The 26,384-nt window shown below is 42.1% G+C and overlaps 1 protein-coding gene across 2 annotated transcripts in view; it reads left to right on the top strand.

Moving 5' to 3' along the window:
• Positions 1–25,969, top strand: part of srpra (SRP receptor subunit alpha) — a 141,593-nt gene extending 115,624 nt beyond the window's left edge. For both annotated transcript variants that reach the window (XM_060924039.1, XM_060924038.1), the window contains exons 11-14: positions 15,064–15,274; positions 21,273–21,436; positions 24,133–24,231; positions 25,102–25,969. In XM_060924039.1, the coding sequence (XP_060780022.1) occupies positions 15,064–15,274; positions 21,273–21,436; positions 24,133–24,231; positions 25,102–25,230 (603 nt within the window). In that variant the 3' untranslated portion in view covers positions 25,231–25,969. The remainder of the gene's footprint in view (positions 1–15,063; positions 15,275–21,272; positions 21,437–24,132; positions 24,232–25,101) is intronic.
• The last annotated feature ends 415 nt before the right edge of the window (positions 25,970–26,384 follow it).

Below are 26,384 nucleotides of genomic sequence, written 5' to 3'. Positions count from 1 at the left end.
TTGTACTCAATACCAGTATGTAAATACTGTATAATATCATAGACCTGACCATTTATGAATTAGCACCATTTGTATGCCACTGGTGAGGAATTTCTGCCGATACATTTGTGATAAAATTTTGGAATTTTCTTGGTACGGACATTTTTTGTGCTGTACCTGTGGGAAAATGTATTTGGATTTGTGGCATCTACTTTGTCTATATGGTACAATAATGGCATGGTGTATTTCTTGGTTGAATCTTGTTGTCCAAAGTTAATTATTCTGCAAGATCAAGCTTGGTCAAGTTATTTTACCCTCGTTCTCAGTGGCCATGCATTCACAAAGAAATACAAATGGCACAGGCACATAAATAGCCATATCTATGGAGCTAAATAACATATCGAAGCAAATACGGTATCATTGAATTAGTCTTAACATGCACTTTCTTTTAAAAGCATTTGGAAAAGCATTTGAGCAAGTTTGAAAATTCACCTAGTATGATGCATGTGCCAAAATTCCTTAGTTTTCAAAGTGTGGCAAGTGCCTCAAATGAGTACATGCACACTTAATTTTTATTATTATTATTGCCCAATACAGGCCCTCAGCCTGCACCTTCAGTGCGAAAGCCCTGTTGTTTTTGGAATGTTGTCATTGGGGTACGAGCACTGTAGGTGCAAGGGACCCTATTGGATCCATAAGGATTATTATTAGGTCCAGAACACTGCCGGTGCTAAAGCCCTATTGTTTTGGGATTGTTATTGTTAATACTATTCCAAAAACAGTAGGGCTGTAGCACTGGAGGTGCAGGCTGAGGGCCTGCGTTGGGCCAGAATAAAAATAAATACAGCCACAAGAGGTGATAAAGGGCCCTCGCACCTCCAGTGCCATCACTAGATTAAAACAATTTGACGAGGGGTGTTATTTTAGGAAGCGTGTGAAATTACAAATGTTTATCTTGGGGATTTGGTGCATGTACGTGAAACTATATGCTAGGCACAATATTCTATTACAAATGGTGTTGCTAAAGAATCGCTAGGCCACACCCAGGGCTAAAGCTCTGTCCCTGAGTAACAGTCAGAAACATTGATGTGTGTGCCAAATTCCATTAGTTTATGCCCATGGGAACCACCTCAAAAATGGTCAAGTCATGAAGAAATTTAAAAAAAAAAAAAAAAAAAAAAGAGAGAATCTATCTGGGTCCAAAAAGGTCCTTGCACCTACGGTGCCCAGGCCCTAGGAGGAGGAGTAATAAGACACACTCCAAAAATGGTCTGCACTGCTGATGCTTGGGCACTACTAATAATAAATATGGCTGAAAGCAGCAAGGGGTCCAGCAGGGAATAGTTGTTACGGAAACTTCATGTCGTTTTGTCAAGGGTATGGCTGTGTGCACTCACAGGAAGTTTAATGTCAGTTGACCAAAGATTGGCCTATATCTGAGCACACATCCTGTTTGGCAGTTTCAACGTTTGATTCATCAGGCTGTAACAGATGAACGGTTTTGAAAATAAAATCTAACTTTTGTGAGATTGGACAGATTTATTATTATTTTTTTTTTTAAGTCAAGTCATATTTATTTGTATATTGCTTTGAACAAACATTGTCACAAAGCAACTTTACAGAAAATGAAAAACGTTAAACATATGAGCCAATTTTATCTCTAAAAAAATGTATCCCTGATGAGCAAGCCTGTGGTGGTGATGGCAAGGAAAAACTCCCTGAGATGACATGAGGAAGAAACCTTGAGAGGAGTCAGACTCGTAAAGGGAACTCTCCCTCATTTGGGTGATAACGTAGCGTGAGTCTAAATAACTTGCTTCTATAACTGTGTCCTATAAAGTCACAAAGTACAACTGTGTAACCAGGAAATTGATTAGCATGAAGTTTTTGTTGAAGTTATCAACTGTTCTTTGATGGAGACTTGAGTGCGAAACTGTTCATGACAACTGCAATCCTGAAGTTATCATGGCAATTATAGTCCTCAGCCATCATAGCAAAATTAAGTGTCCAGGGCCATCTTCCAGCTGTCTATATGGGGCCATCCTCCACATGTGATGAGACTCCAGCCAGATGTAAGGCATTAGGATGGATCAGGCAGGTCAGAAGAGGTCAACATCACCGGTGTCTCAGTACCGACCTGTAATTTGACAGACAGACAAACGGCACGAGAGACAGAGAGAGGGGGAAGTGAGAGAAAGAAAACAGGTTGTTGGGTATGCCTGGTGTCATCTACAGTGTCTTGCAAAAGTATTCATCCCCCTTGGTGTTTGTCCTGTTTTGTCGCATTACAAGCTGGAATTAAAATGTTTTTTGGGGGGTTAGCACCATTCGACACAACATGCCTACCACTTTAAAGGTGCAAATTTTTATTTTATTTTTTATTATTCTGACACAAACTAAGATGAAAAAACAAATCTGGAGTATGCATAGGTATTCAGCCCTTTTTTGTATGAAACCCTTAAATAAGAGCTAGTCCAACCAATTAACATCAGAAGTCATCGTAATTAGTTCATTAAGGTCCGCTTGTGTGCATAAATCACCTTGTTCTGAAAGGGCCCCGATTCTGCACCACTACTAAGCAAGCAACATGAAAACCAAGGAGTGCTCCAAACAAGTCAGAGAAAGTTGTAGAGAAGTATCGATCAGGGTTGGATTATTTAAAAAAAAATCCCAAACTTCGAATATCCCAGGGAGCACCATTAAATCCATTATAGCAAAATGGAAAGAATATGGCACCACTACAAACCTGACGAGAAGGCCACCCACCAAAACTCGGACTGAGCAAGGAGGGCATTAATCAGAGATGCAACAAAAACGCCAAAGGTAACACTGAAGAAGCTGCAAAGATCCATAGCAGAGATGGGAGTATCTGTCCATAGGACCACTTTAAGCTATGCATTCCACAGAGTGGGGCTTTATGGAAGAGTGGCCTAAAGAAAAACCATTGCTTAAAGAAAAAAAAATGGACATGTTTAAAGTTTGCCCAACAGTATGTGGCAGACTCCCCAAACACATGGAAGAAGATTCTCTGGTCAGATGAGACTAAAATTGAACTTTTTGGTCATCATGGGAAATGCCATGTGTGGCGCAAACCCAACATTTCCCATCACCCTGGGAGCACCATTCCGAACAGTGAAGCATGGTGGTAGCAGCATCATGCTGTGAGGATATTTTTCATCTGCAGGGACAGGAAAGCTGATCAGGATTAAAGGAAAGCTGGATGGCACTAAATACAGGGCAGTTCTGGAGGAAAACCAGTTTGAGTCGGCCAGAGGTTTGAGACTGGGACAAAGGTTCACATTCTAGCAGGACAATGACCCTAAACATACTGCTAAAGTTATACTGGAGTTGTTTAAAAGAAAACATTTAAATGTTTTGAAATGGCCTAATCAAAGTCCAGACCTCAATCCAATTGAGAATCTGTGGCATAACTTGAAGATTGCTGGACACCCAATGCAACCCATCTAACTTGGAATTGGAGCAGTTTTGCCTTGAGGAATGGGCAAAAATCCTAGTGGCTAGATGTGCTAAGCTAATAGACACATACTCCAAGAGACTTGCAGCTGTAATTGCAGCAAAAGGTGGCTCTCCAAAGTATTGACCAGTATTGATCAGCACACCGCAGCACTGCCCACCACAGAGTCATAAAACATCCTTAGCATAATCCTGCAGGTGTTGACGGACCTCAGAAATTGAGGCGGCTTTAGCCTTTCTTGTGTGTGGCCCCTGTATTCTTGGGTCAGCCCAGTCTATTGTCACTATTGCCGTTTTCCACTACAAACGCGGCTGAGTCGGGCTGAGCCGTGCCGTGCTGAGTCGAGCTGAGCGGGGCTGTTGGAGTTGCATTTCGACTACAACCGCACTGAACCGTGCTGGCTGGAAGTGGGTGGACGTCATGTGATGTCGTTAAGCAGCGCAAACAGTGACACCAGTGATCTTTTAAGCGGTAGTCTCACAACCCGAATAGTAAACAATAAACATGGAGGACATGGAGTCGTTAGTGTTGCTGGTCTTGGTGCTGTGGCTTGTTGTCACCGACAACGCGGACAGATACTGGCAAGAGCGTATAGATGAGGCGAGGCGCATAAGGCTTCAGAAATTCTCGTAATTCTTCTTCCGGGTTTGCGGTGTTTACAGATCCCAGCGCGCTCGCGGGGCGTGTGTGGGCATGTGAGGACACTCCTCCTCACCAATCAGTGCACAGGGGAGTGTCTGCTCATGCCCCCAGCCTCACTCGGCACGGTTTGGCTCGCTTCAGCCCCACTCCAAAACGGTGCGAGTTTTAGGGGCTAAGCAGGGCTGAAGCGAGCCGAGTCGTGCTGGTTTTTGGTAGTCGAAACGCGAGCCGTGTCGGGCTGAAGTGAGCTGAAAAAGGGTAGTGGAAAAGGGCCATATGTTACCCCCAGGTACTTGTAATCCTCCACAATATCCACACTGACTCCAGGGATGGAAACAGGGGTCAGCAGAACGATGGCGTTTCCTTCTCATGTCCACCACCAGTTCTTTAGTCTTTCACATTGCACTGCAGGTGATTCCACTTGCACAATGTTGCAAAGTTTCCCACCACCGCCTTATATTGAGCCTCATCATTCTTACTGATGTGTCCAACTATAGCAGAGTCATCAGAGAACTTCTGAAGATGACAGGATTCTGTCTGATAGTTGAAGTCTGTGGTGTAGAGGGTGAACAGGAAGGGAGAGCGGACTGTCACCCGTAGTGCCCCTAGTGTTGCTGGCCACCTTATCTGACATGGTGTTGTAAGTGCAGTCAGGTAATTGACAGTCTGGGACATGGGGGGGGCCTGCACATTCATTGCCATCAGATTCTCACCAAGATGCATTGGCTGTATGGTGAGAAGCACTGGTGAAATTAACCCTCTTGGGTCTGAGGGTATTTTCTGGAACTTTAATGATTTTGGCATGCTCGGATTTTGTCAATTTCAACAAATCTAAGCAGTTTTTTCAGTCATATGACTTTTTTTGTATTCAGTACAAGTTCAGCTACAATAATATCTATTGCCGCTTTTCCACTACAAACGCGGCTGAGTCGGGCTGAGCCGTGCCGTGCTGAGTCGGGCTGAGCGGGGCTGTTGGAGTTGCATTTCGACTACAACCGTGCTGAACCGTGCTGGCTGGAAGTGGGTGGACACATTGGGTGGAGTTAGCGAAAGTGGGTGGACATTAGGTGATGTCGTTAAGCGGCGTAAACAGTGACATCAGTGAGCTTTTAAGCGGTAGTCTCACGACCCGAATAGTAAACAATAAACATGGAGGACATGGAGTCGTTAGTGTTGCTGGTCTTGGTGCTGTGGCTTGTTGTCACCGACAACGCGGACAGATACTGGCAAGAGCGTATAGATGAGGCGAGGCGCATAAGGCTTCAGAAATTCTCGTAATTCGTAATTATTCTCCTTCCGGGTTTGCGGTGTTTACAGATCCCAGCGCGCTCGCGGGGCGTGTGTGGGCATGTGAGGACACTCCTCCTCACCAATCAGTGCACAGGGGAGTGTCTGCTCACGCCCCCAGCCTCACTCGGCACGGCTTGGCTCGCTTCAGCCCCACTCCAAAACGGTGCGAGTTTTAGGGGCTAAGCAGGGCTGAAACGAGCTGAGTCGTGCTGGTTTTTGGTAGTCGAAACGCGAGCCGTGTCGGGCTGAAGTGAGCTGAAGCGAGCTGAAGTGAGCTGAAAAAGGGTAGTGGAAAAGGGCCATATGTAGTACGTATGTAATTTGTAGCTTTAAAAAAATGACAGATAAATGAAGCTGTTGTAAAAAGCAGTTTTAGAACTGTTGGAATGTGTGGAAAAAAAACATTGCCTTACCCATTGTGACTCAACCTGATGGAATTAAGAGTTGGCAGTGGGACGGGTTTTCACTCCTCATTGAATAGAATAGAAATTTTTACCCTTCTTATTGAATATCCCTCCCACTGCCAACCCTTTATCCCAAAACAATAGGAGACAATTTTTTTGATGGCCAGTTAATTGTCCAAATTTAAGTTAATCACCTCAAGTGACCAAAATGGTTGTTCACAATGGGTAAGGTAATGTTTATTCACACAGTCCAACACCGTTCTAAAACTGCTTTTTACAACAGCTTCATTTATCTAGTATTTAACTTTATTTTGGTATTTGACACTATTCAGTGTGTCTTGAAATTTAACTCTTTACCCAGTTCAGAGCCATAACCAACTCTGTTACACAATTACTCTGTAATTTTGCTCCAACTCCAAATTTTACACTCTAAACTCAAAATAGAGTAACTTTATTTTTGAGGAAAATACTTTTAACTCTGGAAAAATTGTTTGGTCATTTTCCCTGTGTATGCACTACAGTGCACGCATATCAACTGATCTGCTCATGATAAAAGATATTTACACTTAAGTTGATCTTTGGCTGGATCAAGTCGAAGTGGGGGAAAAAAAAGGCACTGCTCATCAGTGTTACAGTTCTCAAGATTGAATTGCTGTCCTGAAATTGATTCGCTCTCCTGGAACTGAATTGCTGTCTTAAATCATGAAATGAATCATGAATTGGATTGCTGTCCTGAAATTGAATGGCTGTTCTGAATCATCCAAAGTGCATAAAATTCGCATGCCATCTCCAAATAGCCTAAACTATGTCTGGCCGATTTTATCCTGTTTACAGTGGGCATTCCTACTGCAAAAGAGAAACCAATCAAAACCAAAAGAGTGAAGCTGATTATTCACATGGTAGTGGCATGATAGTCTTTTATGAATAAGTAGGAGCTCAGTGCTCCGACTCCGGTGTGACAAGTGTTTTTGTTTGTTTGTTTGTTTGTTTGTTTAAATCTAATTTAGGTAACTTAAAAATTATAATATTTGGCAGTGGGCACATAGGAAAGTGTAAAGTATAAAGTTTGTCAATATGTTTATCATGCTTGTATGATGAAAAACTCGCAAAGATATTTATCTAAATACATGACCTACTCATTCTAAACTTGTCGAGCTTTGCTGGCAAAGCTCTTGATCCTAGAGGGTTAAAGAATGCTACCTTCACAGTGCTTGCCGGTTTGTCCAGGTGGGAGTAGACACAGTCTAGCAGGTAGATTATGGTGTCCTCAACTCCAATTTGGGGCTGGTGAACTGGAGAAGGTTTAATAATGGACTGACCATGGTCCAGAGCTGCTCCAGAACAAGTCTCTCCAAAGTCTTCATGAGGTGGGATGTCACAGCCACCATCCTGTAGTCCTTGGAGCTAATGGGGTGTGGCGTCTTCAGGAACTGGGACAAGGCATAATGTCTTCTATGCCCATGTTTACATTAGACGGTATCAGCGGATCATCAGATTAACGTTTTTAAAACGATTAGTGTGCACACAGCAACATCAATACACGATTTGCGTGCACACAGCAACGCCAATACACGGATACGCTCGGCTCCGCAGGCATCCTGCGCTCCAAATCACTCCGCCCTGAACAGCGAGTGCCCTCTGGAGGGTGCGCACTCCGGCCCTGCGCAGCTCACACAGCGCGCGAGTGAAGTGCACAAGCCACGATTCGGGACTGAGCTGCTGTGTGTGTGTGATCCCAGCGCAGATCACTTACTACTTGCAAGTGGAAGGATGGCAAGCCTAAAGACAATCATAACTACACAATGGGCAGTATTTGCATCAGTATTTGCAGTATTTTCATACTTTTATACTCTTTAATGAAAGGTGATACAAGGCGGAAGTCCGCGCCGTTTTTCAGCAGTCGTGTCACATGACCAACGCCAGCGAATCAGGAAGGTGGATGTCACAGTGACGTTGTCCAATGAGATGCCAGCTAGAGCTCAGCACAGCGTATCCGCATATTCTCAATGTTTACACAGCACCGGAGCTGACACAATCTGGATTGAATACGTGGACCCTGGTGGAGTCCCGTTTCCAGGCGGTTTAATGTAAACGGACAGTGCATCCGCGAAGAAAACGAGACAGATACGGTTTAATGTAAATGTAGCCTATGTCATGGGGACTTTCTGACGACCTAAGGCTCATGTTGAAGACATGATGCAGTGCTCCACATAGATGGGGGGGCACAGGCTTTGAGCACCCTGGAGCTGACACCATCAGGGTCAGCAGCCTTGCATGAGTGGTGACACTTCAGCTGTCTTCTCACCTGGTCAGCAGTGAAACTCCTCATTGAGGTTTCATGTGGGGGAGGGATGGTGGTGTTAGTTTGTCCAGGAGAGTTGCTCCAGAAGACAATGAGGAGGGGGGAGAAGGTAGGTAATGCAGTCATTTGACAATGGTAAGCCATTAGGAAGTCAGGGCAGGAGTGGAGGTGTTGATGGTGCTCCTGAGCAGACAGAAGACGGGTCAAGGGGGAATTGGCAGTGGATACCCAATCAAATCTATTGACAAACAGATTTAATTTATTGGCCATATCCACACCACCCTCAGCCACTCTGCTGCCTGTTGGTCTGAAGTAAGTGATTGTCTTCATGCCATGCCATATCTCTCATGTTGTTCTGCTGGAGTTTCCTCCTGTACTTCTCCTTAGCCTCCTTGATCTTCACTTTTAGCTCTGCCTGGATAGTCCTCAACTCCTCTCTATTGCCAGCTCTAAAAGCCCTCTTCTTGGCATTGAGTGTCTGTCTGTCCGTTATCCATGGCTTGTTATTTGAATAAAGAGTCCTTTCTGGGACAATACAGTCCACTCAGAAGGTGATGTAATCTATAATACACTCATTGAGCCCATCAGTGTCCTGTTTGTGTGATACACATGGTGCCTGCCAGTCCGTATCCTCAAAGCAACCCTGAAGTGTCTCCTAGATCTCCTGTGACCACCTCTTCACTGTCTTTGCGTTTGCAGGCTGTCTTTTCACTAGGGGCACATAGCAGGGGTTAAGGTCTGACCTACCTGGGGGGGGGGGAAGAGCTATATGCAACTTTTTAACATTAGTAAGACCAAGGTCTTCTCCTCTCTGGTTGGATAGTTCACATACTTTGTGGAGTTGGACAGTGTTCTGTCCATATTGATGTGGTTAAAGTCACCCGAAGTTATAATGAGGGTATTTGGGTGTTTTAGTTTTGAGTCCAGCTATGGTGGTATGAAGGACTTTGCATGCCGACCTTGGGTTGGCTGAGGATGGGACACAGATGGCCATGACAATAGCATGAGACATTTCCCTTGGTAAATAATACAGATGGAGTCCTACAGCTAACAGTTCAATGTCCAGGCATCACATTCGTTCCTTGGTCATTAACTTGACCAGGATTACACCATTTGTTATTAACAAGAACAGCAAGCCCCCCTCCTTTTCACTTATCGCTCTCGGTGTTGTCTCTGTCTGCCCACACATTCTAAAAGCCCTTGATGGAAACATTGTGTAGACTTGGTGTAACCATGATTCTGTAAAACACATGACGCTACACTCCTTGAACTCCTTTTGATACCTGGTTAGTGCCGTTAGCGCCTCCATTTTGTTAGCCAGTGACAACACATCACCCATGATTAAAGTAGAGATGTGGCTTCTCCCTGTCCATGCCTCATCCTTTTGTGGTCTTGTTCTGCTTCCTTTTCCACATCATTCCTGAAACTTTTTCCTAATCTCCTTGGGGATTTGTTGAGTCCAATCTAATGCTATGCTGTGGAGCAGCCATAGCAACATCAGATGATCCTGACTGTAAACAATGGAGCCACAATGTTGCTGTCCCATAGTGGTATGTCATTCTGATGAAAGTAGTCCAAACACCCCAAAAGTGATCAAAACTTCTCTAAATTAGATGTCAAGAAGGGCACAACTTAGAAAAATCTACTTGGTTACTTATATAAACTACAAGAACAAAAAAAAAAGACAAGAAAAATTAACTTTGATGCATCAGTGTTGCTGCGACATGACTTCACTTTCGATTAGCTGTGATGAATGAACGCTTTCACAAAGCCAACAAATAAGTTTTATGAGGCTTGGTCTAAAGATTATCTCTGCTAAATTTAATGAAGATTGGGAAAAATTTTAAAACCTTTCAAGAAAATCCAATATGGCAGCTTTGTCTTGACTTGAAAAGTTGCCATGTCTCGGTGGCTTTGAACTTCCATAGTATCCACAGACACAATAATTAATTTTAAAGGAAAACCCATCAACAGTTATTGGCCCAAACACATTTTTGCTTATTGCAGTGCCTCCAGTGGTCAAATGGCTAAGAGAATTTTTGCATTTCCTGAAAATGGGGGTCCTTTGTCAATATACCAAGCTTTGTGTTGATGCATCAAAGTGTTGCTGAAATATGACCTGGTTTGGCGGTTTTGCCGCCGAATTAATTTGGCTGTGATGGACACATGCTTTTGCCAATAGAAAAGCCAGTTAATAACACTTGAGGCTTCATCTGAAGATCTGTGCTATATTTGTTGAAGATTGGATAAAATTTGTGACTTTTGAAAACTCAAGTATTTTTGATAGAATCCAAAACGACGGAAAATTCTACGTGGCAGAAATTGAGGTCATGCAGTGTGTTAACTCTGCTTGAGCCAAGGAATCCAGTGGTACATCGTTTTTGAAAATCAGACATACTGTTCAAACATTGCAAGCTTGATGTAGATACATCAGTGTTTCTGAGAGATGGGCTCGCTTTCTGCTGTAGACGCCCTAGCCAGAAGATGATGGTGAATAATAATAATAAAGAGAATCACAATGGGTGTCTCAGCTTCTCTACTTGGCCCCCAAATATAGACCCTTTTCAGTCACGTGACCTTCGTAAATGCGACCGCCATTTTGGACATGTAGTGGACTTTGGCTCGAATCAGTTTGAATGCGAGGAAGGCGACAAACGAAAAACATAAAAGAAAAAGGAGCGAGATGCAGAAAACACCTTCACTATCCAGTGACGTAGGGCATTTAGAGGGCGAGCAGAGGGAGAGATATTTGCAAAAATTGAGGTTAGCAGGCTTAGAGAACGACGTTTACCTGCTTCCACCAGGATTGTTCACTGACGTACGGAAGTACACGAAGCCCTCGTCTTTACCTGACTTCGGCCCACATGATCTGTATACCTATGTCGTTAAAAACCCATCGACATACACGCCAACGTCCGAGGTTCCGGAGCGCGCTCCGGCTTGCTCCCGGAGTGCTCCGGCCGAGGTTACGGAGCGCGCTCCGGCTTGCTCCGGCCGAGGTTACGGAGCGCGCTCCGGCTTGCTCCGGCCGAGGTTACGGAGCGCGCTCCGGCTTGCTCCGGCCGAGGTTACGGAGCGCGCTCCGGCCGAGATTACGGAGCGCGCTCCGGCTTGCTCCAGGAGTGCTCCGGCCGAGGTTACGGAGCGCGCTCCGGCTTGCTCCAGGAGTGCTCCGGCCGAGGTTACGGAGCCCGCTCCGGCTTGCTCCAGGAGTGCTCCGGCCGAGGTTACGGAGCGCGCTTCGGCTTGCTCCGGAGCAAGCCGGAGCGCGCTGCTTAATTTGAGGGGAACCTTGGCCGGAGTGTGCTCCGGAGCACTCCGGGAGCAAGCCGGCACGCGCTGCTTTATTTGAGGGGAACCTCGGCCGGAGCACTCCGGGAGCAAGCCGGCGCGCGCTGCTTAATTTGAGGGGAACCTCGGCCGGAGCACTCCGGGAGCAAGCCGGCGCGCGCTGCTTAATTTGAGGAGAACCTCGGCCGGAGCACTCCGGGAGCAAGCCGGCGCGCGCTGCTTAATTTGAGGGGAACCTCGGCCGGAGCACTCCGGGAGCAAGCCGGCGCGCGCTGCTTAATTTGAGGGGAACCTCGGCCGGAGCACTCCGGGAGCAAGCCGGCGCGCGCTGCTTAATTTGAGGGGAACCTCGGCCGGATCATAATTACAGTAAACTAGTAAATACAGTAAAGGAAAAACTTGAGACTGAAAGGTTTTAAGTCATCCAAATGACTGAACGTAAACATTGCTACAGTAACATACCAGCTACTTGTTGACATTAGCTAGTCAACAATAGCTACTACAGAAGAACAAAGAGGTTACAATGGGTTATTTTAGCCTATTTGGTTACACACTCACCACCACAGAATGTTAACAGCAATGTAATGCCTTTTCTGGCTAATTTTATACGTCTTACCACCAACAAAGTGGTCACTACACAAGCGTTGGTATGCCGAGGGCTGCCAATCTTTCCTGTTTATGGCCGCTATCCATCTTCTCCGTCGGGATCCGATAAAATGATAAACCTTGCCTTGTTTGTTGATGGTTACTACATCCAGGTGCACAACAATATAGTGGCATGATGGAAGTCTTGCTGAAAGTAAACACTTTCTTTGCTGCCATTCCTCAATGCTGGCTGTGGTAAACTACTGGTAGTACATGTCCAAAATGGCGGCCGCGTTTGTCGTGACGTCACGTGAAAAGGGTCCATAGCAGCAAGCAGTGATGAGGGGGCCAAGCAGGAAGCAGGGCATATTTGCCTTAGAAACATCTTGTTTTGTCAAGGGCATGGCTGTATGCACTCTTAGCAAGTTATCAGAGATGGGCCAAGATGAGTTTACTTTCACTGCCAAATTCCTTAGGCTGCAACAGACAAATGGTTTCGAAAGTAAAATTTTAAATATCTGTTTGGCTTTGTCTGAAGACCATTTGTGCCCAATTTGGTGAAGGTTGGACAAGGTTTTTGGTCTTTTTAAAATTGTTTAATCCAGTATGGCAGCTGTTTTTAAGGCAAACACAGGAACAGTCAATAGCCAAAACACACTTTTTTGTTTGCCAAAACAAAAATGTAGCCAAACACATTTGACCGAGTGGTCAAATGCCCTTTTATTTTTTATTTTATTTATTTTTTGCTTTGTCAAAATGTGTTCCTGAGTCCACTTACCAAATTTTGGTGTCAATACATCCAAGCTTTGCTCAGAAGAACTCGCTTCCTGTTTAGTGGCTTCACCATCAACTTTGGCTGTGATGAACACTTTTTTTTTTTTTTCGCAAATTAAAAAAAAACCCACAACCATATAATTTGTGTGAGGCTTGGTCTGAGGATTCTCTTCCAAATTTCATGAAGGTTGGGCAAAATTTGTGACCTGTGAAAAATTAAACCTTTCATGGCAGTCACCATTTAAGTTGACATTACAAATTGCCATGTCTTCCCCCTTGGACCTCCCACATTATCACTAGACACAAAAATTATTTAAGGCAAACGCATCAACAGTTATTAGCCAAAAGGCATATTTGCTTATTGCAGCGTCCCTTAGTGGTCAAATGACAAAACTGTGCTTCCTGAAAATGGGATTCTGAGTCCAGGTAACAAGTGTGGTGTTGATGTATCAAACGGTTGCTGAGATGACTGTTTGCCATCCTGTTTGACAGCTGTGCTGCTGACTTCAATCAGGTGGTGCATATGAACACTTTGCGTTTGAAAAGCTAACAAATAACTTTTGTGAGGCTTGGTCCAAAGCTCTTGTGCTAGATTTTGTGAAGATTGAACAACATTTGTGGCCTGTGAAAACTTAAGTGTTTTTGACAAAATCCAAAATGGTGACTGCATTAATTAGGTTGACGACGCGACAGTTTGACAGTTCTTGGCCTTGGGACATCCCAGGGTATGACTAGATGCAAGAGGGGTGTTTTTGTTAAAAATACATCAAACACACTAACAATTATTAAAGTTGCATTTTTGCTTATTGCAGTGCTCTCTAGTGGTCAAATAATTTGTTGCATAATCAAAATGGGGTTCTGAGTCCAGCTACAAAGTTTGGTATTGATGCATCAAAGCATTGCTGAGAGATGACCTCACTTCTTGTTTGGTAGCTTTGCTCCCAGTGTTGATTGGCTGGGACAGATGAACACTTGAGCAACTTGAAAAGCCAGCAAATAAGTTTTGTGAGGCTGCTGCTTTAGATAATCTCTGGCGAATTTCATGAAGATTGGACAAAATTTGTAACCTGTGAAAAACTTTTTTTGACAAAATCCAAGATGGCGGAAAATGCAATATATTGGAAATTGACATCCTGGGTTGTGTTGGACTCTGCTTGAATCAAGGAATCCAGTGGTACCTGATTTTTGAAAATCAAACATTATACAAAAAAGTTACAGGCATAAATGCACCTCCAATTTTGACCAGTTGGTGGTGGTCAAGTTCTCAAGATGCAAATATGAAACTTGGTAAAAAGAATCAGGGAACTGTCCCCAATCAGTCTGTCAGATTTCAACACTTTTTTCACCATACAGTTCTATGGGCCGCCATAGACATCCTAGCCAGAAGATGAATAAGAAAAGAGAGAAATAAAATGGGTGCTTATGCAGCTTTTCTTCTTGGCCCCTAATAATAACCTTTGTGAAAGCACTATGGTTCAGGCACCCTCTGGTGGAGGGCTCTTGCATCTGCAGTGCTTGGGCTGTATTGAAAACATAACCTTTAGCACCTCCAATACTATGATACTAATCTTTATGAAAATGTTAAAGCCTTATGTACCTCCAGTGCAGGTGCCCTCTGGTGGGCATTGGAGGCTCTGCATATCCAGTCCTCAGGCCCAAAAAATAAGCCTTTTGAAAACAATAAGGCCCTTTGAGCCTCTGGTGCAGGAACCCTCCACTGGTGCTTGGACCCTAATAATGGCAGTATTATATTGTCCATCACCTTGTTTCTCTTAGTATATTTGTTTAAAGTTTGTTATACTCTGGTAATGTAACTCAGCTTACTACGATAAATTATTTGGGCATGGATGGCTGGAACTTCAGTCACAAGGACTGCCCAACTGGGAAATGTTTTTCATTAGAAACAGTGGGTATCATATCTGCATTTAGATCATCAACAATAACATCGGGGGGAGGAGTGAGCTGGTCAGATAAGACAGCCTTCACCATATTCTGAACAAGTGGAAGAGTGCAGTAGGCAAGGCAAGTTTATTTATATAGCGCATTTCATACACGGTGGCAATTCAATGTGCTTTACAGAGGTAAAAGCAAAACAGTAAACAATAGAAAATAAAATTACATAAAATAAAGGGGGAAGAAGATAGAAAGTTCAGTAAAAACAGCAGAATAAAATGGAATAAAAGTTAAGTTTAAGACATGCAAAGACTGTAAAAGTTAAGTAAAGTTTAAAACATGTAAAGATGATATTTATCATAGTGTAGTATAGTGTACTGTTCAAGAGACTTGTAGAATCCTGAGATCATAATTATCCCTTTTTGCAGGTCTCATACTGGCTAATTGAAAATGGCTTCTCAGTGCTGATTGCTGCATGTGACACATTTCGTGCTGGTGCAGTGGAACAGCTGAGGACTCATCAGCGGCGACTGAGTTCACTACACCCACCACAGCAGCATGGACGCCCTGTCGTTCAACTCTTTGAAAGGGGTTATGGCAAGGATGCTGCTGGGATCGCAATGGAGGCTATTGCTTATGGTAACTATTGATTGCATACTACTGGGGAATAGGGGTGGGCGATACTGGGAATTTGGGTATCAATCCGATACCAAGTAAATACAGGGCTAGTATCGCCGATACCGATACTGATAGCGGTACTTTTTACTTGAAATGTTCTGATCATTGAATAATTTTGTGATTTTGCCTTTTTTAGTTGATTGAGTATGATAAAACACAGGACAAAGATTTTAGGCAAATAAAAATGTTTTTTATTAACTAACTACAATAATATAAAACAATGTAACAGTATATTAATAATAAAATTCCCTTATCACCTTCTGCTACACAAAATTGTTTAAGAAAAAAGTCACTAGTGCAAAATAACAAAAGCAACAATGTAACAAAAATATAAATATAACAATGTCAACAACACCACAAAAAATACCTTCCATTGCACACAAATATTTGTGAAAAATAAAGTCAGTAATAAAGTAACAAAGTCAGTAGTGCAAAATAAGTAAACAAAAGCAACAAATAAATAAGTATAGCAATATAAACAACACAACAAAAAAATGTATACCTTCCATTGCGTGCAAATATGTGTGAAAAATAGTCAGTGGTGCAAATCAGGTGTAAACTACAAGTGGCTCGTAACCTTTGGCTCTTTGCTCACAAAGCCCTCCAAGGAAGTATCCCTTGAGGTGCCCTTTTGGCTCTGTTCCCATGTTGATAACAGATTTAAAGGTTTTTGTTCAGGAACAGTAACATGTTTGCATTCTTCCCTTTTATTGCACTTCTTCTGAGTTATTAACTGTCTCGCCTTAGAGAAAATCCGCTCTCTGACACAGCAGGGAGGGGGAGGGGCAAGGTGTGAGCGGCAGAAAGCGAGAGAGAGGTGCGCTGTTTACACAGACAGATTTAGAGAGAAACTACGCTCGCATGAACTCTGAGTAAATTCAAGTAATCTACTGGACGTATTGAAGAGAAACTGCGACGAAAGTATTGATCTCATCTCATCACACTAGTATCGATTCGATTCCGATACTCACCTTAGTATCGATACTATCAATACTCAGATCGATACGCCCACCCCTGCTGGGGAATTTGGTTTCCAAAATGTATCAAGATGAACATTCTCACTTCTTAAGACAAACAATTAGACAGATTAGCTAGCCTTGCAGCCATTTATCTCAAGGCTTTATTGAATAGGAAAAATATGTATTTAGTCAGGTCCATAAATATTTGAAAACTTAGATATTTTAACTGTCAAAGTACATTTGGTGTTGAAGTCAAATATTAGCTTAAAGTACAGACTTTTAGCTGTAATTTGCTGGTGTTTACATCCAAATCAGGTGAACAGTGTATGAAGTACTGCACTTTATACATGTGGTTCACCCCTTTTTACGGGACCAGAAGTAATTGGACAATTGGTTGTTCCGTGGCCAGGTGTATTTTATTCCCTTATTTCTAGAGGTGATTTTCAGTATGGCATTTGCATTTGAGTATCTACTGCTGTTACCTCTCAATATGAAGTTCAGAGTCACTCAATGCCTTTTGAAGAAAGCCATTAGGCTGAAAAATCAAAACAAACCTATTAAAGATTGAGCAAAAGTATACTCTTAAGCCCTGTTCGAACTGGACTAGTTTTACTTGAGAGAGGGGAGGTAATGCAGTTATTACCAGAGTTTCTCAGTGATTTTTAATCTTGTTTGGATGCTCCAAAACAGGAATTTTTTTTTTCTGGACTGCATATCACCATGTCAGATTCCAGCATCTTTTATTTTATGTAAAACAAGTCATAGAAATAACCTGTGCTTACACTAATCCCCCCCCCCCCCCCCCCCCCCCCCCAAAAAAAAAAGGGACGTTTGAGAGAGGCATTTACTTTTGTCATGCATAGTACAGATACATCAGATCAATCAAGTTTGTGGCAAACCTCAGGTCTTGTATGAAATACTACAACACCCAAATCCAGAAGATGATCCAAAGGACTCCTCAGAGGTACAACGCTTCTGGCAACTTTAGATAAGTTATTGTATAGTGTAGCCTATACATGGAATGAACATGTAGGCTAGTCTGCTCTGAGCAGCAGATGCTACATATTGCACACTTTTTGGTTGGCTGTGATGGGAGTGCGAATCGCCCGTAAATATTAGATATCCTGTGGTAAAATTACATTACCCCACCTCCCACATGTAAAACAAATCATGTCCGAATAGGGCTTTAAAAATAAAGAATGCACTGGTGAGCTTGAACACCAGCAGACCGGAAAGACCATGAAAAACAACTCTGGTGAATGACTGAAGACTGCTAACAAAAGCAGCAGGATGAATTCTGAAGTGTAGAGGCTGTTATCTGCCCAGATTCAGCCAAATGCTTCAGACTCCTTGGAAACACTTCACACTCTAGATGGATAATGACCAAAGCATACAGTGGTGCTTGAAAGTTTGTGAACCCTTTAGAATTTTCTATATTTCTGCATAAATATGACCTAAAACAGCATCAGATTTTCACACAAGTCCTAGAAGTAGATAAAGAGAACCCAGTTAAACAAATGAGACAAAAATATTACACTTGGTCATTTATTTATTGAGGAAAATGATCCAATATTACATATCTGTGAGTGGCAAAAGTATGTGAACCGTTGCTTTCAGTATCTGGTGTGACCCCCTTGTGCAGCAATAACTGCAACTAAACGTTTCCGGTAACTGTTGATCAGTCCTGCACACCGGCTTGGAGGAATTTTAGCCCATTCCTCCATACAGAACAGCTTCAACTCTGGGATGTTGATGGGTTTCCTCACATGAATTGCTCGCTTCAGGTCCTTCCACAACATTTCAATTGGGTTAAGGTCAGGACTTTGACTTGGCCATTCCAAAACATTAACTTTATTCTTCTTTAACCATTCTTTGGGAGAATGACTTGTGTTCTTAGGGTTGTTGTCTTGCTGCATGACCCACCTTCTCTTGAGATTCAGTTCATGGACAGATGTCCTGACATTTTCCTTTAGGATTCACTGGTATAATTCAGAATTCATTGTTCCATCAATGATGGCAAGCTGTCCTGGCCCAGATGCAGCAAAACAGGCCCAAACCATGATACTACCACCACCATGTTTCACAGATGGGATAAGGTTCTTATGCTGGAATGCAGTGTTTTCCTTTCTCCAAACATAACGCTTCTCATTTAAACCAAAAAGTTCTATTTTGGTCTCATCCGTCCACAAAACATTTTTCCAATAGCCTTCTGGCTTGTCCACGTGATCTTTAGCAAACTGCAGATGAGCAGCAGTGTTCTTTTTGGAGAGCAGTGGCTTTCTCCTTGCAAACCTGCCATGCACACCATTGTTCAGTGTTCTCCTGATGGTGGACTCATGAACATTAACATTAGCCAACGTGAGAGAGGCCTTCAGTTGCTTAGAAGTTACCCTGGGCTCCTTTGTGACCTCGCTGATTATTACACGCCTTACTCTTGAAGTGATCTTTGTTACTCCTGGGGAGGGTAAGAATGGTCTTGAATTTCCTCCATTTGTACACAGTCTCTCTGACTGTGGATTGGTGGAGTCCAAAGTCTTTAGAGATTGTTTTGTAACCTTTTCCAGCCTTTTCCTTTTCCAGAAAATGTTTTTTCTGAGGTCCTTAGAAATCTCCTTTGTTCGTGCCATGATACACTTCCACAAACGTGTTGTGAAGATCACACTTTGAAAGATCCCTGTTCTTTAAATAAAACAGGGTGCCAAGTCGTACCTGATTGTCATCCCATTGATTGAAAACACATGACTCTAATTTCACCTTCAAGTTAACTGCTAATCCTAAAGGTTCACATACTTTTGCCACTCACAGATATGTAATATTGAATCATTTTCCTCAATAAATAAATGGCCAAGTATAATACTTTTGTCCCATTTGTTTAACTGGGTTCTCTTTACTTTTAGGACTTTGTGTGAAAATCTGATGATGTTTTAGGTCATGTTTATGCAGAAATATAGAAAATTCTAAAGGGTTCACAAACTTTCAAGCACCACTGTACTTTGAAAACAAGACAGCATTTTTGTAAAGCAAAGAAATTTTATGTTCTGTCATGGCCAACTCATCTGATATGAATCCAGTTGTGCTTGCATTTCATTTGTTGAAGTCCAAACTGAATGCAAACATAGGTATATAACACTCAAACATTGCCAACAATGACTATTTTTTATACTGTTTATAATAAGTCTAAGAAATTTAGTAATTAACAATACAACTATTCTTACATGAGAGTTAAAATTTTGAGTACAAGATTCCAAGTAACTATGACGACGACTTTTAGAATGACTCAAAACTAGACATGGTAATATTTGGCATTCACACTAAAATCTGCTCAACTCGAACTTGGAAAATAGAAGAAAATAAAAAGCCTATTAAAATATAAATCTACATCCTAAAAAGTATATGACTGTCATTCTTATTATGAATGGAAAAAAATGCACAGAATAACATAACCATTGATTGGCAGTTTGGCACTTAATACGGTACTGCAGTTTCATGTAACTGACCTCTTAATCAACTGCCGGGATCAATCACGTACTGTCATCCCTAAAACACTAGTTCAAATGCGTCGTGCAATAAAAACAACAGTGAATACTGAGTGTATTATTTTTTTATCTAGTGTGCCACTCAGGGGGAGGAAGGTGCCTGTAATTTTTGGCGGGGCTAGGACCTTTGGTGGCAGGGTTATGAATTTTTAAATCCCCGTGTGCGAGAGCAGCTGGAGGCAGGGATGGTGTTTGAGGCTCCGGGGCGAATAGTGGGCCAAGCCGCGGTCCTAGCGGGCCCATGCCTGTGCTAGTCTGAAAGGTCTCGGGGAGAAAAACGTGCCTGTAAATTTTGGTGGGGTTAGGACCATTGGTGGCAGAGTTATGAATTTTTAAATTCGGGTCCACGGAGGCCTCCGTTTCACAGGCCGTGTTACAACATAATGTATTCGCCCAGTGTAACATTTGGAAGAAAGTTAGAAGTAGATTAGACCCATATCTTTACTATTTTTTTTTTTTCTGGGCCGTCCGGTTTGATGCTTTTGAAGTACAGACAGACACATTCTAATACATATGAGTGATTCCACGCTTATGGGTACTGAAATGGGGACATGAACTTATTTTTAAAAATTCACCTAAAACCATTTCTTTTTTTTTTTTTACCATCAGGTCACAAAACATGTAATCTTTAATGAATGATATGTTAAAAGATAACTTTAATTTTCTGAGATGTAATAAAAACATATTTATATGCCAAAGTCAGAACGTAACAGAAGTGTTGTGGACATATATATTCTCAATTTTAACAATGTAGAATTTACTTTTTGAAACACAGGAAGGTGATGTTTTAGCAAATATAATTAATAAACATGTGTAGTAGAATAAACATACACATTCTTTCAATAAGATTAACATGGTATATAGCTAGATTGTAATTAATTTGTAGCAGACGCGAGATGGACAATCGTAACAGAAGTAATGTAACAGACATCATTTTGGAACTCATAGGCTTGACTTTGGCATATAAATGTTTTTATTACATCTCAGAAAATTAAAGTTATCTTTTAACATATCATTCATTAAAGATTACATGTTTTGTGACCTGATGGTAAAAAAAGAAATGGTTTTAGGTGAATAAGTTCATGTCCCCATTTCAGTACCCATAAGCGTGGAATCACTCATATATATATTTTATCAGCCATCCAGCCTGATGCTTTTGAAATGCAGACGGACAAACGCGAAAATTACTGGTCAATGTCCGCCGATCAGGCCTTATTTTCCTCACTGCACCACATATGAAAAATACCATAATTCCTACACTATTCACACAACTTGTGGAAGTACATGCTCTCAAATTAAATCTGAAATTCAATTATTTATAGTCTATTATTCAATTTCAACTGCAATATGCTGTGGTAGAGGGCTAAAATAATAAATTTGACAATGTCCAAATATTTATGTACCTGACTGTACATAATCAGCTATAGTTTTCTGTTTCTTTTTTGTTTTTCTCTTTTCTTGTAGCCCGTAATCAGGGGTTTGATGTTGTGCTGGTGGATACAGCTGGCCGCATGCAGGATAATGCTCCACTAATGACTGCTCTGGCTAAGCTTATTGCGGTCAATACTCCAGACTTGGTGCTGTTTGTAGGAGAGGCTTTGGTGGGCAATGAGGCTGTGGATCAGCTGGTAAGTTCAGTATTGCCTCATTACTGAGCTCCACTTGCAGTCAAATTGCAAAAAAAAAAATTTTGCAGTAACTGTCAGGGTTGTTTAAAGGGAAACTTCAGGATTTCTTTTTAACATGGGCTCTATTTTCCCATATTTTGGGGTCCAAATTTTTACTAGGGATAAAAATTATTTGAAAGCGGCCCAGTGTTGAGTTAAAACATTATATTTGGCAACTGCAAAATGGCTATACAGTGTAATCCGCTTGTTTTCACCACTCACAGGCTTATAATGTTAATACAAGTGTCTGACCGCATGGAAAGGGTCCCTCCAGAGGTACGGCGCATACACATCTGCAAAAGAAGTCATGCAGAGTTTGTGAAGTAGTCTATTTCCAAAATAATGCTTGATTTATTTAGCTGATCATGACAATTTGAATGAGTATCTGACAGCATGGAAAGGTAAACATAAGAAAACACCCCCATGCAATAATCAGCTTATAGCCAATGAATGGGGTGCTATGTCAGAGACCGGAAGAAAAGAAAGGTAAAACAGACTGACTGTAGAAACAGGGTTAGGTGCATCACTCAGTACGTTTACATGCACATCCAAATCGAGCTGCTGTCGGTAATCGAGCAAAGGGTCCCAGCAGGGTGCCAGAGAAATCCAATCCTACATGCACACAAGGAAATCGAGCTATTGTGTGAGGTACATTGTGCACCCGAGCCACAGGTGGCGCTACACGCCCCATCGTCTTGGTACACTTCCGGTTGTCGTCATGAAGAGCTATTCAAGAGTGTAAACAGTTATCAGTTCCGTGTTCTCCATTGCGTGTTTTTCTCCCGTCCATGAATTTTAATATATTCAACTCCTTAAGCTGAATGAGCATGAACTCTGTCTCCTCATTGCTCCAGAAGTGCACGTTTCTGCTCGCCATTTTCTCTTCTTCGTTTGTTCCTTCTGACCTCTTCTGCTGCTCGCTACTACTGTTGTCATGCCGACCGAGGCTGTCGTGTTTCCCGCTTGTGGTCTCGTCACTCGTCACTTCCGGAAGGGGCAGTGCTGAAGTAAGTAGCTCGACAGGCTATACATGCACTAAGTAGCTCGGCAAAAATCGCATAATCTAGGTCGTGTAGCTCGATTACGAGAAATCAAGTTTGTTTCAATTTCAGCCTAGCTAAGGTGTTTCCATGGCATTTAGAACTTCGATTTCAGTCGAGCTACAGCAGAAATTCGATTTTCTCTATGTGCATGTAAACGCACTGACTGTAGGGATCCTTTCCATGTTGTCAGACACTCAACATTGAGACCGTCAGTGACGAAAACAAGCGGTTTACTTTGACGTTAATGTTTGCCCCATAGGATTACATTGTATAGCTGTTCTATGGTTGTCGGTTATGGTATTCTAACTCAGTACTGAACCGATTCGGATTGTTTTTGTCCCTAGTACAAAATTGGACCCAATAAGATGGTAAAATAGGGCCCAGGTTAAAAAAATCTCCAAGTTTCTTTTTAATGTTACACTTTTTATCCAAAATCTCACTTTACAGTGTGGTTTGTAGTGTTGGATTGATGGATTCAGGAGCAGTAAAGCAAGTATCATATTCTGGTGCCTTCATATCAGGGTGTAATAAGAAAACAAAGAGAAGTTAATTTGCACACACTATCAAATAAGAAATTAGAGAATACAATTATGCGTCGACTTAGGACTGCGTTTGGTTACGACTGACCGGTCGTAAACCGATCTGATCGTAAGTTGGCCTATGTTAAATGAACGTGTAATGATATTGTAATCATCTTAAAGTCTTATTTTATCAACATTTTATTTCATTACCTTGGCTCATTATTTGGTTTAAGTCAAACACTGCATACTACACTGCGTGCAGTACAATTCGTTTAATATGTGCAAAACAAAAAATATGAAATACAGGTGTGAAAAATAGAGAACGTTTTAGTTTGAAACATACCAAAATACAAATGTAAAACATAGCAAAATACAAAACTTAGTGACCGCTGGCATCACTGGTGCTTGGCTGTGGGTCGTCTACGTCGTCATCAGCTGTTGCAGCGCTCGGGCTGGGGGGAGGATTTGCTCGTTTCATAAACATGTAAAGCCTCGTCTGAATTGTTTTTTGGGGGTTTTTTTTCCTCATAAATTTCATAAACCAGTCTTCGAACAGTGCCTGCGTCATCCATGCTTTATGGTTAGAACGAAAGTAGACCGGCAAAGTGTGCTTGTTTACCATACATTCCTGAACGCCCGCGGGTTTTGCGAGTGATAAATCAAGAAAGGCTTCACTCGCCAGTCATAACCAGACGGCCATAAAGTCGATCGGTCGTAAGTTGCATAGGTCGTAAGTCGACGACTATCTGTACAAACAACCTGGTAAGCACATTCATAGCATGCGCAAAACACGTGCAATGCCGTTTGTAAATTACGTTGAGGTTCACTACAAGGCAAATAACAAACACAGTCGTCACACAAAGAAGCCGTGCAACCTGACACATCAACTTGACATTCCTTTACAATACAAGTATGTACATATTAAGATCATGTTCCTGCAATAGCAAGTGGTGAAAGCTTGAACCTCAAGCTGATAGAATCAAAGGAAAAACACAAATATGGTACATCAGTGCAGATGTTCCTTGTGTGTATTTATACTACTTTTTTTTTGGTATCTTGAATAACCTGTGCATTTTAAAATGTCTCTCTGCAGGTTAAGTTTAATAAGGCACTGGCTGACCATTCCATGTCCGATCATCCGAGACTCATAGATGGCATTGTTCTCACCAAGTTTGACACTATTGATGATAAGGTAGGACTTTTCTTGCCCTTATAGTACATGTAGATATAATAATAATAAGCAGAAGAAGTTACATTTATATAGCGCCTTTCAAGAAACCCAAGGACGCTTTACAATTATAGACAAAGAAAAAAAAAAATAAATAAAAAATAATAATAAAAATAATAATTAAAAAAAAAAGTCCACCAAGTAGGGGTCAGGATGTAATTCCCGTGGTGTAGCAGCCACAGTCCCACCAAAAGGCGCACGAAAATGAGTCCCACATCTCCAGCACCGCCGCCGTGACGCTGTCAGCAACATCGCTCAACACCATGCCATGGATCCACAAAGCGAGCACAGAAGCTCCGCCACGCAGGGCGCTGGTGTGTCCCAAACCGCCTGCACAGCCGCTGCGACGCCACCGAGCAACATCGCTCGGAACATCACGCCAAGCATTAAAGCACAGAGTGCTGGACAACCACGATGTAAAATGAGCAACAGGCTCACTGCAGTCCATAGCTGGGAGCGCAGGCATCACCCACAGTGACCCAAGGCCTGGAGGGAACCGACGCCCAAAACTGGGTCTGGAGCTACACCACAACCGGCAGACAAAACACTCAAACATCAAACTACACAAACACACAGAAAAAAATAAATGAAAATAGAAAAAGAAAGAAAAGAAAATAAAAAAAGCTCTGGTGAGAAGCGGCAGCCAGAACGCGCACGACGTACTCTCAACTGGAAACGGAAACGAAAAAAAAGAAAAAAGTTCGAGGCATGCTGCTGTGTGCCTCATGCTTGTTGATATCTATGTATTTGCACAGTTTTATGCTTGAGTACATCACAGTTTTCAGTAAGTGTATTTTAATATAATGTTTTTTTTGTTTTTTTTCCCCTCTGTAGGTTGGTGCTGCAATTTCCATGACCTACATCACAAGTCAGCCCATCGTGTTTGTAGGCACAGGACAAACCTATAATGACCTCCGCAGCCTCAATGCCAGAGCTGTTGTAAATGCGCTCATGAAGGCCTGAATTGTGTGCAGAATTACGTACAGGAAGGGGTTCCGTTGTATCTGGTTAAGGGTTGACCAGCCAGTTGACACCACTTGGTGTTAGTCTTAAGAGGTTCAACTCTTTTATTTCAGGTCTTATTAGAAATCATGAACATACCGGTTTCTTTAGATTCCACTTTGCAAAACTTAATTTAAGGAGAAGTTTAAAATTGTCTTCAAGGTGTTATTTACACTATTGTATTCTAGACCCAGGCCTTGTGCTTGAGCAGTACTAGCGATTGTCCCGTTCTAATGAAAGTCTCAATATGGCTAATGTCTGCTTGCAGCATTTTTACTAATATGATTATTACAGCATCACAGCACAAAAACTTTCCTATTCCATCCTGGAAAAATGTGTTGATGTTGAGTAAGGTGATAGGATAGGAAGCAGTCTTTTACTTCCCTCATCTCTTGCTCCCTGAGCACAACCCCTAGTGCTCCTAAGCTCTCTCCCCAAAGGGTAGAACACACGTACAATAAAGGAACTCAAACAGTATTTTTGTTGCTCTTAATTTAACATTCTTTTTAAACCTTTCCCCCATTTCTGTATACTTTTTAGTCTGTAATAAATATTGTCTTCAATATCCGATATAAATTCAGTTCCAATATTATTGGTGCCCTTGGTAATAATGAAAAGTATGGTTAATTTAATGAGAGAATTCTAACATTTAATGAAAGAAATTTATTCTAAAACAATAAATTCTTCTGAAGAAAACGTATACCTGAAGTGTGTTCCCATTTTTTTATTATTTTTATTTTAGGGACTTTAGGTGTTTAGGAACTTCCTAAAGCCTAGGTCACAACCGGACGTACGATTTTTTGGCCGTGCGATTTTTGGCGTTTCCCAAATCGCTGCGTTTTTTTTGTTCATGGAGAAAGACGCACGTTGGCCGTAAGTTTGTCTTGCAACCTGAAAAAAACGTAAGCGCCCGTAGAGTTTGTTTGACATGACAAAGAACCTCTGTGGCCAGTCTACAGCTTGAAAATCAGCACGTCACACGCGCGCCCTCCGTGCGTTTCTTGCGGGTTTTGCACGTAGACCGGCCATAGGAGCACGTACGGCCGGTTGTGACCGAGGCTTAAGTGGTTAGCTATGACTTTCATGATTTTATGAATATGAGGTGAGACAGAGAC

The sequence above is a fragment of the Neoarius graeffei genome, chromosome 6 (assembly GCF_027579695.1).
Source record: "Neoarius graeffei isolate fNeoGra1 chromosome 6, fNeoGra1.pri, whole genome shotgun sequence".
Classification (NCBI taxonomy): Eukaryota; Metazoa; Chordata; class Actinopteri; order Siluriformes; family Ariidae; genus Neoarius; species Neoarius graeffei.
The sequence above is the reverse complement of the archived record's forward strand: the minus strand, read 5'-3'. Positions and strand labels throughout refer to the sequence as shown.